Source organism: Protopterus annectens, chromosome 3.part0, assembly GCF_019279795.1.
Source record: "Protopterus annectens isolate FY-2018-M chromosome 3.part0, PAN1.0, whole genome shotgun sequence".
Lineage (NCBI taxonomy): Eukaryota > Metazoa > Chordata > Ceratodontiformes > Protopteridae > Protopterus > Protopterus annectens.
In genome coordinates, this window is record NC_056731.1 from 714730540 (window position 1) to 714750619 (window position 20080).

The window sequence follows — 20080 nt, forward strand, 5'->3', positions numbered from 1 at the left end:
GGCAGGAAATCCTACAAGTCAGAACTACAACAGTGAAACACTAAGAACATCTGTGTGTCCTCTTAATACTATCTACTTGATGCACTTGTCTCGCAAGATGGAGTACCACTCACGGAGGTGTAGGAAGGTAGGACACCAGAAGGTCTTCAGAATGGAAGAGTCAGGCAATCTTCACAGCTGTCTATACAATGGCAGCTTCAGGTGGCTCATTCCCATACTATACAATGTTAATTCCCTAGAAGAGGGTAACAAATGAGTGGCATCCAAATGGGTAAGGCTTGACAGTCAGCAGGTACAGGAGCTGAAAGCACATACGAGAAAAGAAAAATCAAAAATATTTAGCTAAATAAATGGGAACACGGAAGGTCAAGAAATACCAACTAGTAGCGTAAAAATAAACCCTAAGACTACCACAATGCAAGATCTGACCAGCCAGTGGACAAACTGGATCATGTAAGATATAAAGGTACAGAGCTGAGCATCTTCTGTATTAAGTTCGACCAAAAAAAAATAAATAAATAAAAAAATAAATAAATTAAAAAAAAATTGTATAACTTGTAAATAGGTAGACCACATAAGCATGTCTACTGTAGCAATTCTTAGTGTTTGGATGGGTAGCATTCAGCAGAGGCTAACAGAATAAAGGTACAATAAAAAATTAACACCAAAGCCTTTAACCTTGTCAAATAATTACTTTGCTGGTAATACAAACCTCTTTCAACAATCAGAGGACTTGATCACGTTACCAAACGCCTTTCAAAATATCCAAACTGTTACAACATGTGCACTACCAGAAACACTAACCCAACATCTAGCCTGTTAATTAATAAGTGAAAAATACAACATACTTCTCATACTGCTTGCAGGTCAGCTTTTAGAGAAGACAGTAGGTGTAACAGATACTGCCAAGAGACCATTTCAGCTTCATAAATCGCCCAGAGATTAAGTGAAAAACATTCATTTATAGTTGGAGAAAAAAAATTATTCATACAAAGTCGGTCAATACTTCTGACCAGTTTTACCAACAGAAAATTAGAGTATTTGCTGCACTAAATCTATATTGTGCTATAGACCCAACAGCTGTGAAGCATACAGAAAAAAAATACACAAAATGTCCTGGATAACTTTCCCATCATCCTTGCCTTTGCTTATGTCGAGGATGTGTTTTGCAGAACACAAACAACCGCCCACGTCTACGGACAATGAAACAGTCTTTACAACGTTTCCTTATAGCGGATTTTGTTTTCATTCCAGCAAGATGTTGCAAGTAGGGAAGTCTACTCATTCCAAGAAAGTTTACAGCACCTTGTCTCTGTTCGTTGGGGACCACTTGCAAAAATCCCATCTTCACAGGAACAGCACTGTTAAAATGCCTGTATGCTGCTGCAATGAAAGAGAAACGACCAGCATGGCATCTGCTTAAGTAGAACAATGGTCTTGTAACAGCAGGAATTATGCTCTTCAAAAACATGGAAGCCATGTTGTCCCCAGAGGATCTGTTCAACATTAAAAATATATTAATAAATTAGTTTGACTTTGTCCTTGCAACCAAAGTGGCATTATAACAGAAATTAATTACCCCGTAACAAAATATTAAACATACAACTAATGCAGTACAATTTTATAGCTTAAATATACTTGGAGCAGAAGACTTGAATTGATGACTTTGTGCTTCCAACCTCCAATAATCAGCCAGTATTTTAAACAGACTACATCATGTTTCAGTTGTTTATAAACATGTATACATATATGCTTCAACTTCTGAGAATGGCAATGATGTTAAAAACTGCACCTCTAAAACAAATTCATAATGGAAATTACTTTTCCTCAGTTGTGCAAGCATTCAATTACAACAAAGTTAAAGCTGTTCAGAGAGAGTGAGGATATGGTTTTGGCTTTGACCCCAGTAGAAAATGTACTTCACTGGAAATATGCAGGTTTGACATTCTGCTTTTGGAGCAGACATTTTCAGACTTTTGGTACTACTGGTACACCAGACTTGTGCATCGCACGGTCACAGAGAAATCAGCATCACGACAAATATACTGTGGCAGTTACATGTTGAAAATATGTCTCAGAAAATCAGCATCCAAAACAAGTGACTAAAAAAAAGAAGTTATGTACTCACCATAATGTTTCATCTGAGTAGTTAGACTTCATTTGTCAGCAACATGTGGTTTCAGATCCAAGCCGGCAGCTTACCAAGCTAAAGAACAGAGCTCCAAGCTCATCCCCCTTACCCATACTACACTGCAACCTCCTTCTAATCCTCAGATTAGAGTTTGCCACCCACTGCAGGACACAACAATCTAAGATATAAAAACCTGACCAGAAGACAAACTAGGCTTACCAGACCCAGGACACTGAGCCCAAAACACAGACTTAAACCACCAAGGTCAGGGGGAAGGAGGGAGGGAGGGTTGCTGACAAATTAAGTCTACTACTAAGATGGAACGTTGTGGGGAGTACATAACTTCTTCATCTGAAGTAGTTAACTTCATTTGATCATCAACCTGTGGGACAAAGTTCCCAGCTACCAATAATCTTGGGAGGCCCTTAAGGAAGGATATTTTGGAGCACTGCAGAACCAAAGGAAGCCCTTCCTCTAGACACCATATCCAGCTTATAATGAGTAATAAAGTGTGAGAGGAAGCCCAGGTAGCCGCTGAACAAATGTCATCCAGGGAAACTTTAGACCAGAATGCAGCAGAAGTAGCCACAGAATGAGTAAAATGAGCATGAACCCCTTCTGGTTCTGGTAGTCCACATTCTTTGTATGCCTGTAAAATACAAAGAGTGATCCATCTTAGGTTCATAGGTTGGTACTAGACTATCGGCCCTAGGGCCTATACAAGCCTAGCCATAACAATTCCCTGGATATTTCTTCCCACAATATTTACTTCCCTGGACTCCTGTCTAGCCGGGCGACTGACATGATCCCCTGAGATGAATTTCCCATCTCCCATCCAATCAAGGTTCCTTTTGAAGAGGACCAAGGAGGCACTCTGCTTGACATGTATGGGCAGGCTATTCCAGAGTATGGGGAGTCTCTGGGTCAGGAACCTATCCCTCAAGCATGTTTTGTTCATTGTGATGACAAGGTGTAGATCCATGGAGAGTGTGGCACTGAGGGATTGGGATTTCTTTAAATGGAGCATGTCCAACATACTTGTTTTTTTTGAAAATGCCATCATCCAGGATGTTCCAGAGTTTAGATTTAAAAGATCTACTTTTACTCCACCTATGTCACATACAGTATCCACTTTTCAGGGTAATGTCTTAAAGGATCTACATTGTAACCTCAGGGATTTTCAGGAATCCTATAACAATCTTTCTAAAGAAGAGGTACAATGCATAGAGGATCTTAAAAATAATAAGGAAATTGTTACTGTACAAGCAGACAAGGGTGGTGCGGTAGTGACTCAAGATTGGGTCAATTATAATGAAGAAGCATTAAGACAACTGGGTGACAAGTATTATATGGCTATGCCATTGGATCCAACCAGTCATTTTAAGACCAAAATGGATTCTTTTTTGATACAAGCCAAGGAAGAGGGTATCATTACTGAGTCTGTTAGACACCAGTTGCTAGTTTCATCACCGAGTAAACAGTAGTTTTACTTACTACCCAAAATACATAAGGACGCTAGATGTCCTCCTGGAAGACCAATAGTATCAGGGCGTGGATCCATTACTGAACCACTTTCCGAATATTTAGCACATTATCTTAAACCACTAATATCCATGGTATGGGCCAGAATTCAGGATACAACTCAGTTTTTGGATATTATACCTCACATGCAATTGGAGCCTCATTGGCTGATGTGTGCCTTGGATGTAACCTCTCTCTATACAAACATTCCCCACTGGGCAGGTTTGCAGGCTTTGGATTTTTGGTTGGGAAGATCTGGTTTATACCAACCAGGCTTTAATACTTTTTTAGTATGCCTGGCTGAATATGTTCTTACTAGTAATGTATTCTACTTCCAGGACCAATGTTTTTGGCAGGTCAAAGGTACTGCAATGGGTGCCTCTTTTGCACCCATTTACGCGGACCTATTTATGGCCTATATTGAGGAGGTTATTTACGACTCTGGTCACAATTTGTATATTGATGAATTAGACATTTGGAGGAAATATCTGGATGATTGCTGGGTGGTGTGGAAGTCGGATGAAACATACTTACATGAGTTTATTGGCTATCTCAATGACAACATATAGGGAATGGAGTTCAAACTGAATTTTCATAAATCGAAAATAGTTTTCCTTGATGTTGAGGTATCCGGATGACACCCTAGCTACATGTGTTTTCAGGAAATTCCCCGAGTATAACTCACTTTTGCATGCAACGAGCTTCAACCCCAGACATATCATCCGGAATATCCCCAAATCACAATTCCTCAGAATGAAAAGAATCTGTTCAAGCCAGCAAACATTTGAAAATAACAGGGATGATTTGATACATCACTTTCATGAGAGAAGTTACCCTTCGGGTACTATCAGCACTGCTGGTCACTGGGCTTCCAATCAAGATCGAACGCAATTGTTACAATACAAGGACAAACCAAGAGATTTTTCTAATCCTTTGGTTCGTCTGGTGACCACATATGGACGCAATACACGGGGGTTCATGAATATAATCAACAGACATTGGAACATTCTTATGGCCGAGGAGAAATTACACCCTTTTTTGGGGTGATAGATGCTCCTTTTCATTTAGGAGAGGACGTACATTGGGTTCCCTTTTTAGCCATTATAAGATTCATTTAGGAGAGGACGTACATTGGGTTCCCTTTTTAGCCATTATAAGAGAGTGAGATCTAGTTCTTTTGTTCCCATTCAACGCACACTCACAGGTGGCCCAGTGCTGGGCTGCATGCCATGAGGTCATTGTACTTATTGCAACAGGGTTCAGAAAACGAGGGAATTTAGTAGTCATAATACTTCAGCAGTTTTCAATATTAACTTTTGGGCTAACTGCAGTACAGAGTGGGTTATCTATTTAGTCATTTGTACATGCTCCTCATTTTATGTGCGACAACCTTCTAGAGCTTTTCATCTCAGGATTGGGGAGCATCTTACTGATATTAGGAATAAACGTCCTAATAATGTTCTGTATAAACATGTATGGAAACATAACTCTGCATCTTTTTATTTTACTGTTATTGATAGCATTGTAGGGAAATGTAGGGATAAATCAGGATGGCAGGATATACTCAATTTTAAGGAACCCAAATGGATTATCAAGTTAGGGGCTTTGTTCACACCTGGGCTTAATGACCAGCATCAATGATTACTACCCTCTACCTACTTATGTGATTTCTTACTTATGTATTAAATTGTGGATTTCCACCTTTACTGCTGGATAATCCTGCTCCCCAACCGCCGAGCTTTTCTGTAAGAAATTTGTCATGACAGGAAGCGGGGGGTATGCATAAAGACGACCAGGTGGCCAGGCAAGAGCGTCTCTGGGGGCTTCCCCCCTCGGGGGAATCTGAGCAAAAAACTCGCTGCACTTCGCGTTGGATGGCAATGCGAAGAGATTGCAACAAGGCTGACCCCACTTGAGGAAGATCTGTTCTACTACATCAGGGTTCAGAGACCACTCGTACGGCAAAAGGATAGTCCTGCTCAGTTTGTCTGTGAAAATGTTGGGCCGACCCGAGATGCGAGTTACTATCAGAAAACGTTTGGTGGAAATTGCCTATTCCCACATTCTCATGGCCTCTCGACAAAGGGGATAGGACCTGGTTCCCCCCCGGTTTGTTGATATACCAGACCACTGACATATTGTCTGACTGATCGCAATAGTTCCCAGAGGAAGAGAAGCATGAAGGGCATGCAACGCTAAAAGGACTGCTCTCATCTCTAGAACATTGATATGTAGAACTGTCTCACTTGGGGTCCACGTGCCTTGGACAGTCCTGCCAGAGCAATGCTCACCCATCCTAAACGGGAGGCATCCGTGGTCACCGTGGCTTGGGGCGGAGGCATAAAACGGACATCCTTCTCGCAGATCCTGGGATCGAAGACACCACGAGAGAAGCTTTGCACACAGGGATCGGGAAGTCTAGGGGCTGAAATAACAGAAACCACTGAACGTGTAACGTCCACTGTAACACTCTCATATGCAGACGTGCACAAGGAACCAGATTTATAGCTGCTGCCATGGACCAGAGGGCTCTCAGGACCAACTCTGCTGGGGGTGAAGGAGTCTGAAAAAGCACCAAGATATGAAGAGCCAGGCTCCAAAGTCTGTCTGGGGTCAAAAATATCCTGGCCTGAAGAGAATCTATTCTTGCCCCTATGAAGTCCAAAATCTGAACAGGCTGAAGAGAGGACTTCTTGAGGTTTATTGTAATACCCAGCAGGTTCGACAACTGAAGAAAGGAATTTCTGGCTAGTACAAGTTGATGCCTGGTGGGGGCGGTGAGGAGCCAGTCGCCCAGGTACAGGAAGAACTGAATGCCCTGAAGCCTCAGGTGGGCCGCTACAACTGCCATGACCTTGGTAAACACCCTGGGGGCTGTAGTGAGACCGAAAGGTAGGACCCTGAACTGGTAGTGACTGGCTCCTAGCCGAAAGCGGAGGAACCTCCTGGATTGCCTGTCCATTAGGATATGGTAGTAAGCATTCTTGAGGTCTACCGAGCATGTCTTCCTCCTGCAAAAACAGCAGGATGGATTGTAATGTAACCATCTGGAACTTCTCCTTGGCAGCGGACAGGTTCATCTTGGATAGGTCGAGAATCTGCCTCAAGTCCCCAGTCTTTTTTGGCATACATAGATACATAAATAAATAAACAACCTTTAATAGATGTCTGATCTGGACTGGTCTGGGGGCACCGGCTGGATTGCTCTTTTGCCTAGCAGCTTTTCCATCTCCAAAGCTGCCGCCTCCCTTTGAGCGGGTGGGACGTCCGGGAGGCACCTTGTGGACAGGGGACTGTTTATGAAGGGAATGGAATAACCTCTAGATATTATTCGAAGCACCCAGCGATCTGATGTTATGGATTCCAAATGAGCTAGGTGCCTTGAAAAACACCCCCCCCCGAATGCCCCCGGAGTGGAGCAGTCAGGAAACCCCTCAGGGCTACTGCGTGGGTCGATTGGAAAAAGGTTCCTGTGACCCAAAGTTCTTTGGTCCCCCTCTGCGCCAGCATCCACCTTGTCCCCCTCTGCCTCTAGGGGAGGAGGAGTCTGGAGCGTTCCAGGAATGCTGACACTTCCAGAACTACAACTTTTGCCCTCACTGGTTCCTGGAGCAGGACCTTTGAGGGTTGGAGAAGCGGATCCCGACGGCGAACAGCATTTTCCCATCCTTCTCACTCTGGACTAGCGTGGCATGGACAGTCTTCCCGAACAGGGTCGAACAGTCAAAAGGGGCATTCCCAAAGGACGCCTTGACAAGTTCCAAAAAATCGTAAAAGCCGGAGCCAGGCATGACACCTCATGGCAATACCGGACCAGACTGCCCTAGCAGCTCCCTCGGTGGCGTGAGAGAGTAAATGCATGGACGTATTTGAAACGGATTTAAATACAAGCCGAGAATGACTGTTTGTCCTCAGCCAAAATAGATTCCGGGGGAGACTCCGCGTACTCTTTCACAAGGTTGCGGCTGAACTATAATCATGTGGGCCATGTAGTTCAGCGCCCTTATATCAAAGGTAGCTGAAGCAAACGTCCGCTTTCCAAGACTATCCATCGCCCTAGACTCCTTGTCTGGAAGATGGACTGAGGAACTTTCCTGGGCCAGTTCCTTTTTGGTGGCAGCCGCCACAACCATGGCTTCAATTGGGAAACCTTTACTCCATATGGGCTTGTCAGCGGGAGGACTCAATACTTTCTGGCCATTTGGGTATTGGCTCTACAGTGTCCGGTTCCTTCCAAGCTCTGGTGGTAATGAGGTCCACCAGAGAATCAGCCAGGGGGACACCCAAAAGGTAGATTGGCCTGCAAACTCCTGCAGAAATACAGACGTGTCTGAGGAAGGCTTTTGGGCGGACCAGCACCCCTCTGGCGGAGAATTTCCATTATGTCTCCAAAGGAAATGTCTTCGGGGGGCGATCGGGGGAGCCTTCCCCTTCCTCCAAGTCGGTATCCTCAGTGAGGGACTCTAGGGAGTCCATGTGCCTCCTCTTGCACTGGCGTTTGTGAGGGACCTCCTCAGGGGGCTCACAGTCTCATATTCAAGGGGAACTGTCTGGGGCGTATTGGACGCAGGCTGTCCCTGGGAGGACTGGATGATAGAAGACATACCCAACTGCGAGGGAGCAGGGGCAGACAGAGGAAAGAGTGAGGGGTCTTGATCCTCCTGAAAGTACCCTCTCCACAACATCAAAGGCCAAAGGAGAACCGGCTTCCCTGAACTGGTGGGGTGGGTAGCAGTGCCCCTCTGATCTGACGAGGGGATTGGAGCAGAGCCCTGAACAGTCTGACCCAGAGGGATGGTATGCCCTGACCCACAACGGGGCCGACGACATCTCGGCTCAGAGAGCTTGGATCCGACAGACTCGAGGGCATGGCCAGCATAGAGGTTGGAGGAACCATTGGCGCTGACCTCCTGGCTCCGGGGCTCCTCTGATCCAGGGACTCCAAAACCTGAGGATGGATCGGAGAAGGAGCTATCTGGGCGAACGTTGGAGCGGAACTCCCCCCTCCGGCTGGAGGGTTAGCCAGCAACACTCCCATCTGCAATAGTGTGTGCAAGAACCTTATCATCCGATCCATATCAGCTTCAGAGAGGCTCCTAGTGGATCTTGTGGACGCCGACACCAGCCCGGCCGATGCGAGGCCCAAAGCGGGCCGAGCCTCCTCCGGCTCCGGGGAAAATCTTGGATAATGGAGCCAAGTGGAAGACGGCCTAGCAACTTTCTCCACTTTAGCAGGGGGGCTGATGGATCAGAGTCCTCTTGCGACGACCCCTCTCCAGGACACTCTCTCTCTCTCTTTAGGTTTCTCCTTCCTGGCCTCTCTGTCACCCTGTTTGGAAGTGGGAGTCCCGGACAGGGGAGGAGGGCCAGAAGCCTGAACAGCCACAGCCGTGGCTGAAGATAAAGAGGTCGCTGGTTCTGCTGGAAGGCCACCAGCCAGAATCAGCTTGGTCCTGCGATCCCGCAGGGCCCGAAGGTTGAAGGCTGCACATATCTTGCAGCCCAAGGTAAGGTGTAGAACCCTTAAACAAACCATACACAGAGTGCGACCATCGGCCGGCGACAGCTTATGGCCACACACTGTGCATTTAGAGAAAGTCATTTTTTGCAACTCCGACATAGCCACAAGGCTAACTAGCCAAACACACACCAAGGGCAGGAAAGGGAGGCCTACACTGGGGGAAAGTTTAGAACTTTAAACTTTTTCTACTACCTTTTTTTTCTACGAAAACCCGAGGGTTAAAAAGGGAAAAAAATGTAACACAGACACAGACACAGTTAGAGCTAAAGTTTGATGAAACAAACCCGCTTTACCTGCCTAGAGCTCAAGAATCCCTTCTTGGCGAGGCCGCAGCAAACGAGATCTGAGGATTGGAAGGAGGTTGCAGTGTAGTATGGGTAAGGGGGAGGAGCTTGGAGCTCAGCTCTTTAGCTTGGTAAGCTGATGGCTCGGATCCGAAACCACAGGTTGATATCAAATGAAGTTTACTACAGATTAACTTATTTATTGCATTTGTTTAGTGAGATAGTCTGTGTAGGTGGAAAGCTTCCCCTTTTCAGCAGAGGCCTGGGGATAAAACCTCCAGGAAAAATTCCAAAATTGCATAAAGAAAATAGTAAATGGAGATAGAAGTAATCAACAAATATAGAACATTTAAACAGAATACCACAAATTAATAGGAGCAACACCTACAGAGCTATGAAACATATTTGAAAAAGTACTTGGTAGGACAGAAAAGTAGAAACTGGTGATAAGAGGTGAGAGAGAGATTGTTTAAGTTAAGGTTCCAGAGAAGAAGGGGGGGGGACAAAGAGAGGACCAATAACGAACGGGATAACACTTGGAAATAAGAGAAAGGGCAGGCCATTTATAATCCAGGAGTTCGCAACTAATCTTTTCAGTACCCTTGAGTTTGCGCCTTAAGAGATTTGGTGTTTACTGTGTTTCCGAGAGAGGAAGTAGTTCCAAAATTTTGGCCACAAAAGTTGAATTGTTTGCTTTTGTAACTTAACATTTTGTTGGATGAATCTCAGATACCTACTCAAGTTATAAAATTGGAGAATATTGTTCAAACTAGACCATTTGTCTGGATAACAGAAGAGTTTATGTGAAGTGACTAGTTGGAGAAGTGTAAGGTAATTTAGCTCTAACCACTGAAGTTTAGGTCCAGAAAGGGATGGACCCTAGACTGTTGGCAAATTTTGCCAACGTATTATAGCACTGTTGTAAGAGTGAGTTGTTTGAATTGCAGGTTAATCAAAATGGGAGCAGCATTAAATAGCATAGGGATGAGAAGGGATACAGCAATACTTTTTCTGGCATTATCTAAATGAAAAAAAAAAATCACCGCTTGCTTTATGCGATGATCAAAATTTTAAGCTTTTATCAACAGTGATACAATGATTCCTAAAGGTTTACTTTGACATACTAGACAAGGCATACCTGGACTTACTTGCCATACAGGACAATGCCTTACTCGTGAGGTATAATTATCCTACCATTGACTGGGAAACAAAAAAGACCACAAACATGCTGACTCAGAAGTTCTTGGACTATCAATGCAAACGCTCTATAACAGCTAGTCAACACACCCACAAGAGGCTCAGATTTCCTGGACACAGTACCCACTAACATGGGAGAACACTGCACTAAAAAACAAAGGAATTAAGGCACGGGACGGGAAGAAAAGCATACGATGTGCCCATGGGTCAAGAGGTAAGGAATGCCCTTTGCTTGAGAGTAATAGGAGAAAAAAAGGCAATGACATTCTGCACTGCAGATAAAGTGAACGTTATCCAGAAGATTTGCCATAAAACATAGGATGCACTATCCAAATAGAGATCTACTTGTAAGGGTAGACACTTCTCACGAGTTCCATCTGTTAAACAGTACTCCCCACAAGGACATGAGAGGCTGCCAAAGAAATCTACCAAAATGGTCAATTATCTAAGATAGGTCACTTCAAAGTATGCAAACTGTTCCCCGTTCCAATTTTTATTGCACAATTCTACTGCCATACTGACTGCATGGGAATGCAACATTTTGGTACCCATTTGACGAGGACATGAAAAGCCCACTAGAGTCTTCTGCAAGACACTGAAATGCAGCACAGTCTTCTAAGGCAAGCTAAAGTTACTTCACCATATGCTAGCTAAAATGGATGCTCACATCCCAAAGAATATGCATCATAAAAAGTGCTGTAGCATAGGTGATGCATCCTGGAAATTTTCACCAAAAGAAACTGCAAGAAAGGAAATTAACATAAAACTTTTCGTAAATGCTAGGAGGACCATGAACGAGGTTGCTGGCGAGTCAAAATCTGAAGAACGCCAGACTCTCGTGTCCAGTATAGAAGAGATGCTCATCTTATAAAGAGAACTACATGAAATATACTGCCCTAAGGCCTATAATTTGGAAGACTGTGGCAGATTTTTTTTTTTAAGGACTTGTGCTGACAAATCAAGCTCAGAATTAATCCTCCTTGCCATAGGTACAGGAAAACAAGTCTGTATCCAGGGTGCAACCTATGGCTATTAAAAGCAAAGTTGTTTAGCATTTTGATACCACATGGCTGACAAAGTTTCAGGAACTGAAAGAGAGCCACTGGCCTTAAAACCCTTCTACCTGCAGGCCACCATGACCCACTCATCCACGTTAGAGTAAAAGCCCAAAAACCTTAAACTGCTGCTCATCACAATCATGCACTAAGTAAACACAACAGCAGCAAAACACAAGCCAAACAGCCGAAACTAAAATAGTTGTGCCAATGTGAAGAAACCTCCAACAACACTGTTTTACATTTCTGTGTGGGTAGCCGTCTCAAAGGTCCTAACAGCAAATCCAATCTACTTTGAATGACAGTGGGAACAGAAAAATAGAAAAAGCACACTGATAAGAAAGCACCTGCATGAAGAACTCCCCTTGTAACTGAAGATGGCTGAAATCCTGCTTTTTCAGTTACCCTTCAGCTATGGGTTTACTGCCTCCCATTCTGCTTTTACAGAGTCAACGTGAAGCGGGGGTTAAACTGGGGAGAGAGAAAAACAGTCCCAACACTCCTACCAGATGCAGTTTGCTATCCATCTTGAAAAAAGCAGAAGGGTTAAGGAGTAGCAAAGCTCATATTTTTAAAATCTTACAGCATATAAAATCTGGTGCACTGTCTAAAAAGGATTGGAGAAGGTACACACCGAGCCACCTCCCCTTTTGGGGCTGGTGTTTAATGTGCTAACTTAGCTTCTCTATGACCTATAAATATATATTGGCAAGAATTTGCCATATGACAAGCTACGACATTAAAGTGACCTGAACCCCACAGTAAGATTGCTTCATAACTCCCTCAAGGACAGACAGCAGCCAGATTTCCAACAAAGCAAAGCAGTCAATGTACTCCTGTCCAGTCTTAAAAATAAGAGGCTAAGGTTGCTATCTGACCCTTTGGTTGAAGGGCAATTGTGATTTGGCCACCCGTTACCTCTGTTGGAAAAAATGAGATGTTGCAAATATTTTGGGTAATTTCTAAAATATATACAGTATGAAGTCCACTACTATGACAAATTCTGTAACTGTGACTATGACAGCAGCACATTATTTTTTTCATTCTATCATGGTTTGAGCTTGCAATGTTTCATATTTGGGGGAGGGGTGTCACTCCCCATCTAGGATAAGCAAAGTTAAGTGTTTCATCCAAATTATCCACACCCCCACCAGGGGCAGCAATATCCTAGACCTGGTCATTACCAACATGGGTGACCGGTGTTCCACACCAGAGGTCAATTCCTCGTTCCTCGTTGGTCAGATCAGAAGCTAATCACCCTAGACATCCACATCCCACCCCCATTAGGGAAACCACCATGAAAAATGTTTCCAAAGCCAACTTAAGACAGAAGTGGCAAACCTCGACACCAATACAGATGGACAACAGCAGTACGACTGCAGAATCCTACACAAATACACTTTATAAGCACTTATACGAGTGCATGGATCGTGTATACCTAACTGAACCAAGATGCTATCCTCCAAAAAAGGAAGCAATCTGGTGGTCCCCTGCCATAAACAAACTCTACAACAGAAGAAAGAAACTTGCAAAAAAAAAAAAAAAAGAGCAAAATCCCATGACTGGAGGAACTCCCTGATCAGCCTCAGTAAGAAGCGGAGATCCCTCATAAAATCCTCCAAAGCTAGTTAAGAAAACAAAATTGCCACCGATTCTAAAGACAGCCATAAAGCATTCTACAGCTATGTCAAGAATCTCAATGGCAACTCTCTGATCTGCTCCGAGTTACAGCACAATGGCACTAAAAATACAGAACCAACCAATATTGCCAACATCCTGGCAGATATGTTCAGTGCTAACTATACCCCCTCCTTACCCTCCTCTCACTCCCTAACTATACCCCCCTCTCACTCCCTAAAGGGCCCATCTCTATATCGGAAGAATGCAACGTTCTTGTAATCATAGCTGCACAGGTAAAAACCACACTCTCCAAAGCCAAGAACACAGCATCCATGGGACCTCAACAACATCCCAGGCTGCGTTCTACACGAACTACAGAATTAACTGGCACCCCACCTAAGCACCATGTTCAATCATAGCCTCACCTCAGGCTTTGTGCCCACTGAATGGCGGACAGCAAACGGTTATCCCACTCCACAAAGGGGGAGCCACCAAGGAACCCGGGAACTATCGCCCCATTAGCTTAACGAGCTTGGTCTGCAAGGCCATGGGACGTACCATCATGGATCTTGTACACAAAGACATTGGTAATCTCCAAACTCTGGACCCCACCTAGTTTAAGTTTGTAAAAAGGCAGATCATGTCTCCTAAACATGATAGACTTCTTTGAAGCAGTCACCAAAGCCGTAGACGAGGGTAAGGTGAGCCTATCTAGATCTCGCCAAGGCTTTTGACACCATTCCCCACTCTGGAATTATAGATAAACTCCTTAAACTAGGTATAAATCCCTATGTCACAAGATGGGGGTTGCCAACTGGCTCACTGACAGAACCCACACTGTGAAAGTAGCAGACTCCAAATCTGACTTCAGACCAGTGACAGGTGGAGTACAACAGGGTTCAGTCCAGGGTACTCTCCTGTTTGGTATCTACTTTTCTGAAATACAGCCCAACACAGAAGGTCTTTGGCTAAAGAAGTTCACAGATGACTGCAAACTAGGAACCATAATCAAAACTCCTAACGATGTGGACATCCTACAAAAGGGCCTCACGGAGACAGATGCCTGGGTCAAAGCCATGGCCTCAAGCTCAATGCCAAAAAGTGCAGGTCAAGCTCAATGCCAAAAAGTGCAGGTCATCCCCTTTGGTAAAAACTCTGTACCCATGAGCTACCACATAGGTGGTAGTCTACATAACTCTGAAAGTGTGATAAGAGACCTTGGGATACAGGTGGACAGTAGTCTCTCCTTTGATAATCACATCGCCACAGTAGTCAGGAAATCCTACCTGGCACACCTCATCACAAAAGGTTTCTCATCCAGGAAAAAAACAAAAAAAGGTAATGGTTCCCCTCTACTTGTCACTCATTAGACACATTATAGAGTACAATGCCCCTTTTGGTATGTACCTCACAAGACATCTACAACTGGAAAGGCCGCAGAAATACCTCACAAAGAGGATTACCGGCCTGAAACAGATGCCCTATGCAGACAGTCTCAAAAAACTCCAACTTCACTCCGTCACATATTACCTACTCAGAGGCGATCTCTGCCTAACATACAAAGCTATGCCAAACTCAGAGCTGTTTGACATGCTCCACTTAAATAAATCCCAATCTCTCAGAGCTACACGCTCTAGGGACCTAAACCTTGTCACTACAATAAACAGAACATGCTGGAGGGATAGATTCCTGTCCCAGAGACTTCCCATACTCTGGAACAAACTACCTATATCAAAGCTCCTCATTAGCGCTCAAAGAAATATCTTGATGATTGGATGGGAAATAGGAAATTCACCCCAGGGATCACCTCTGTGGCTCTGCTCGACAGGAGCACAGGAAAATAACTTTCTTGGGGGGTGAAAGCCAGGGTACCTTTTTGGCTATGCTTATATAGGCTCTAGGGCCAACAGCCTAGTACCTACCTATAAAACTCATGCCTACCACACATCAAAAAGAATCTTGAAAAAGCAAACAGTAGGGAAATGGGAAAAAGAGGGAAGAAGAGCAAGAAAGAAAATAAATCAAGTCTACTACTGGTAACCACAGAACAAAGGTCTTTCCTTTTGTCCTTTTCAGTTACTCATCTATAGGACAGAATTTCTAAAAGCCTTCACATTAAAAATGTACATATGTAATTGTGAGAATCCACAATCATCTCACAGGAGAGTGTAGTCAGTAACTTGACAAATGAATTTGATTATAAGCAACGTTTGACATAACTGTTATTCAGGAGAATAGCAGAATGTGAACTATGGTCTTTTTGGAACACTGTACTTGGTTGTTTGGAAGACTTCTGCTGCTATGAAGTGTTCTCCAACAGCAAAATGGTCTTCCAACTAAGAAACTTTAAAGGGACAAGACAAACCAGAAAAAGAAAAACTCAGGCAAGGAGGTGGAAGACAGCTTCAAGGAAGTCCCAGATAAGACAAACACCATACATATCCATAAATAAACAAAGCAATGAAGCATCTAGTGAAGAATGCACTTGCTCAAAAAAAGCTAAGTCCTACTAACAAAACAGTTAAGTAATCAAAACAAATGCTAATGTGGATTTGTGACAAGCTGTTCAAAGCTCAGTTCATCTAAATAGCAAATGTCAAAACTGAGCCAGAAAAAAAAAAATGTAAAATAAGGGCTTCACCCCTGCAACTCCTCAAAATGAAGGGATTTGCCCCTTTAGTTTCCTTGAACACTATAGATAAAGGAAGTTTGTAAAAACACAAAACATTCTAAGGTTGACATGTTTCTACAGTCCCAGTAAAAAACACTAAACGACTGGTATACAAGCCAGTCATGAGGGGGAATCACCACGTGCTGGCTCTGCTGGCGAGGTCTGAAGCAGATGCAAGTCCACATACAAATCAACAAATATACTAAGCAGTAGCCTATACACAGAAATAGTTAGGTCTCTCCAAAACATCCAGAATCACAGACTGGAACAAAAACATTATAATTTCAAGGACTTGGAGGAAATGTTACAATAAAAAGGATGGAAATGTTACAATAAAAAGGATGGTACAAAAAACGAGGCTAGACCACTGAGTTGGTTAGCGTAATGCAAAATCAGAGAAAATGGGCTTCAATAAGTCTGAGCAGCTAATGGAATATGAAACATGGGGACAGCTGAATGACTCCAGCAGGAGGGAATGACACATTAGGGAAGCTATTTTACATACCACCTTCATGGAACTGCCCGAAGGAAGACAGGAGAATTGTCCCATAGGTTGGTTTAAATACATGCAGACACAAAGAATAAAAGGAATATGGACATGGGGTCTCCAAATAAAAAAGGCAAATACAATAAAGATCACAGCAGACATAGAAGGACCGGTACAGAAGGGTAAAATATTTTGCTTCTCATCTAAAAGGTTAACCTGTTATCAACCTCCAAGGCATGAAAGAGACCAGAAAGGAACTCTGGAACAACTAACTGTTAGGGAAGAGTTTTTTTTTTTATTCATAGTCTGTAAAATCCTCACATTTTTTATTTATTTTTAACTAAGTACTGGTAGGCGTGTAGTACTAAACACAAGAATACTCCCAAGAGCACTGTGAGAAAAGAAAATGGAAAAAGAGAGTAGAATGGCTTCTTCATGGGAGAATGTACAGTTGTGTAAAACGTAGATGTCCTTTCCACTGCTGGAATATTCATCATCTCTGTGATCTCCTGCAAATGATAAACTGGCTGGACATTGGGCTATCAAAGCCTTTATTACCTAGGGAGCATCATATGCCAAATGTATGCTCCCTGAACAAGTGTAGGACATAAAGGTGATGTACATATACTCCCAACATAGAACAGAGGTGCCCCAGGAGAATTAGGACCCCCAGTGGAAAAAAGGACATGGCCAACCAAAAAAAGTACTAAAAATACCATCCATGCAAAAGGAAGAGAAAAGTGGGTTTGGGGGAGGTGAAGGACATCTACTGTTGTGGTAAGATTCTGCACAGTTGTACCATGTCCTTCCACATCACTATTGTAGTAATGATCACCTCTGGGACAGTACAAAACACTGAAGGTAGGGAGGAGTCCTCCACAAACACATACAGGAAAGCTTTGGCAAAACCTGCCCTAGAAACGACATCCAGTTTGTAATGTTTTGTGAAAGTGTGAACCAAAATACCAAGTAGCAGCTTCAAGGATGGAATTGGATGTCCAAACTTTTGGAGAAAGCCTCCAAACAGGCCACTGCTCTAGCACACACACAAGCAGACAATTGCTCATCATGAAACGAATAAGCAAATAAAATGGCCTTGGAAATCCAGCAGGAGAGTCCTGGGTAAGCCCAATGTCCTAGTATGAAAAACAAAAAGCTGATCAGATTTACAAAAGGCTTTAGCTTTGTCGATATAAGTCTGAACTGTCTACTGAAATCCAAAGTATGCAGAACCTTCTCACTAGCAGATTACAGAGAGGGGGAAAAAAAGAAGGAAGCGGGACAGACTGATTAATGGACAGCTCATTAACCACCCTGGGCATAAAAGGAGGATTTGTATAGAGACACACCCTCCCTCTAGGACAAGACAAGACAAAACAAAACACAAGGAGGGACTACTATCAAAGTCTGTAGCTCACATACCCTTCTGGCAGAAGTTAAAGCAACCAATAAAACAAGTCTTCCAAGTGCAATACTGCAAAGCAGCAAGCTAAAAAAGGAGTCAGAGTTAGCTTTTCAAGGACAAATTAAAAGAGCCCAAGGAGGAGGAATGTGCTTTTTTGTGGGGTTTAATAAAAGAAACTGCTTGATCACTAACCTAGACGCCAAAGGAGGAAATAAGTGGCAGAAAGGCAGAAATGGCGGACCTGTAGGCTTTCACTGAAGAACATGCCAAGACAGCATGCAGTATTTCATACAAGTATGAAAGACCCAAGGGGAACCCCATTGACAAGGGGTCCTGGTGATGCTTGACACCCCAAACAAAGTCTCTGCTAGCTGGACATATGCAATTTTTTTTTATACTGGGTTTCCTGGCCTCTTGCAGGACCCCCTAAGCACATCCAAAGCAAAATCCTTAACACTCAAAGTGTCAGTGGAAGGGAGTGGATAGAAAAGGGTGAAGACTGCCTTTGCACTGTGTGAGAAGATCCATGTTGCGAGGTAACTTATGATGACTGACCCTGGCCAGATGGAGTGCTGTCTGGGCCAAAAGGGAGTCACCAAAAAGATAATTTGGAGAATCCTTTTTGATTTTGTGAAGGACCCATGAAAGAACAGGAAAGGGTGAAAAGGCATACAAGAACATTCCCTTCCAAGCCAAAGGCCTTGGGACTCTGGAACAGAAACTGAGGGCGTTGCCTGTTCAGAGGGAAGGAAAAAGATCTGTTTGAGGAACACCCCACCAATGAACTGTGCCCAGCACTTTCTTTCAGTTAAGTAACCAAACTATAGACAAATTAAAAACATTATTCATATCATTTAAATACTCCATTCAATTAAGTCACATGATCTTAGATTCACATGATCCCTAAAAACAAAACAAAAAAAAAAAAAAATCACATAATGCTAAAAAGTTTAAATGAGATACAAGCTGCTACCAAAGCCAAGTGTCAAGTCATAAAATCAACTTTAATATAAAATTAAGTTTAAAAACAAACTGGCAATTATAGAAAGGTAAGCACTTTGGGTTTCCACCTTTTGGTAGCAGCTCGTATCTCATTTAAACTTTGCTCGCTAGCATTACGAACTGCTTTTGGTGGTGAAACCTTTACTGTGTTTTGTTGTTTCTATATATTAGCGTAACCACACACAGGGGAAAATGGAGACAGCAACAGGCTCGAGAACCATGGATATGCCATCTAGAAGAACTGTTAATACTTCTCCATTGGGTGGGTTTAATCCACTACTCAATCTGAATTTGGAACATGGAATGGTGAGTGCACCAACTATCTTACCTGATATGGAGAAATTTGAGTATATATAAAGAAGTAGAGAACGCTGCATATACACAAACATCTACAGTGAAAGCGTTTCCATATGGAGGCCTGTCTTCACCATCAAGTTATACCTCGGGGCCTTTGAATTAGGTGTATGCCTACATATGGCAACACCTACCCGGATTTACTAGCTAAATGGCAGAAATTAAATATTGATACTAGCTTCAATTACATAAGGCACTTGCTTGAATTTTTAAACTGCATGAGGATGAAACCGTACAACTCAGAGAACAAACTGAAGGAGTTAGAGTCAATGCAGCTATAGGATAACAATCTTATGAAGCTAGTAACTCTACAGGATAAATTAGAAGCATATGAAACTAAGTTGAAAGTCATTAAAAGTGGTAAATTAACCAAAGACTTTAATGACTTTAAAAAGGGCCATTTATTTGAATGGCCTAGAGGGAAGAAACAGAGCACAGTAATGACTAATACTCAGGCTATGATTCCAAGTGAACCATGAGAGAAAGGAATTATGCAAATCTGCAGAAGTAATAGTTGAAGCGGAAGTACAGGAGAACTTGAGACAGCATAAAAACACAATTGCAAAGGAATAATGAATGCATTCAGGAAGTGGAGGATGAAAAATGAAGATCCTGATATGATGGAGCAAGGCAATAGAAGCTACAGGTTTATTAAAAACCACAATAGGGGCAATAAATGGCAACAGGAGTGACAGTGCAACCAAACCCAAAGAGGGAGTGGTGCACTTACCATTATAAAATCAGCTCCCTTTTTTTACTGCAGAACAAGAATCAGCGGGAACCACGTTAATAAGCAGAGAAAGAAAGAAGAGAAAAGTTGAGTGAGTAAGAA

The 20080-nt window shown here is 43.1% G+C and overlaps 1 protein-coding gene across 2 annotated transcripts in view; it reads right to left on the minus strand.

Moving 5' to 3' along the window:
• Positions 1–942: 942 nt before the first annotated feature.
• MRPL36 (mitochondrial ribosomal protein L36) overlaps positions 943–20080 on the minus strand; it is a 37407-nt gene continuing 18269 nt past the window's right edge. For both annotated transcript variants that reach the window (XM_044065087.1, XM_044065086.1), the window contains exon 3: positions 943–1496. In XM_044065087.1, coding sequence (XP_043921022.1) covers positions 1133–1496 — 364 coding nt within the window. In that variant the 3' untranslated portion in view covers positions 943–1132. The remainder of the gene's footprint in view (positions 1497–20080) is intronic.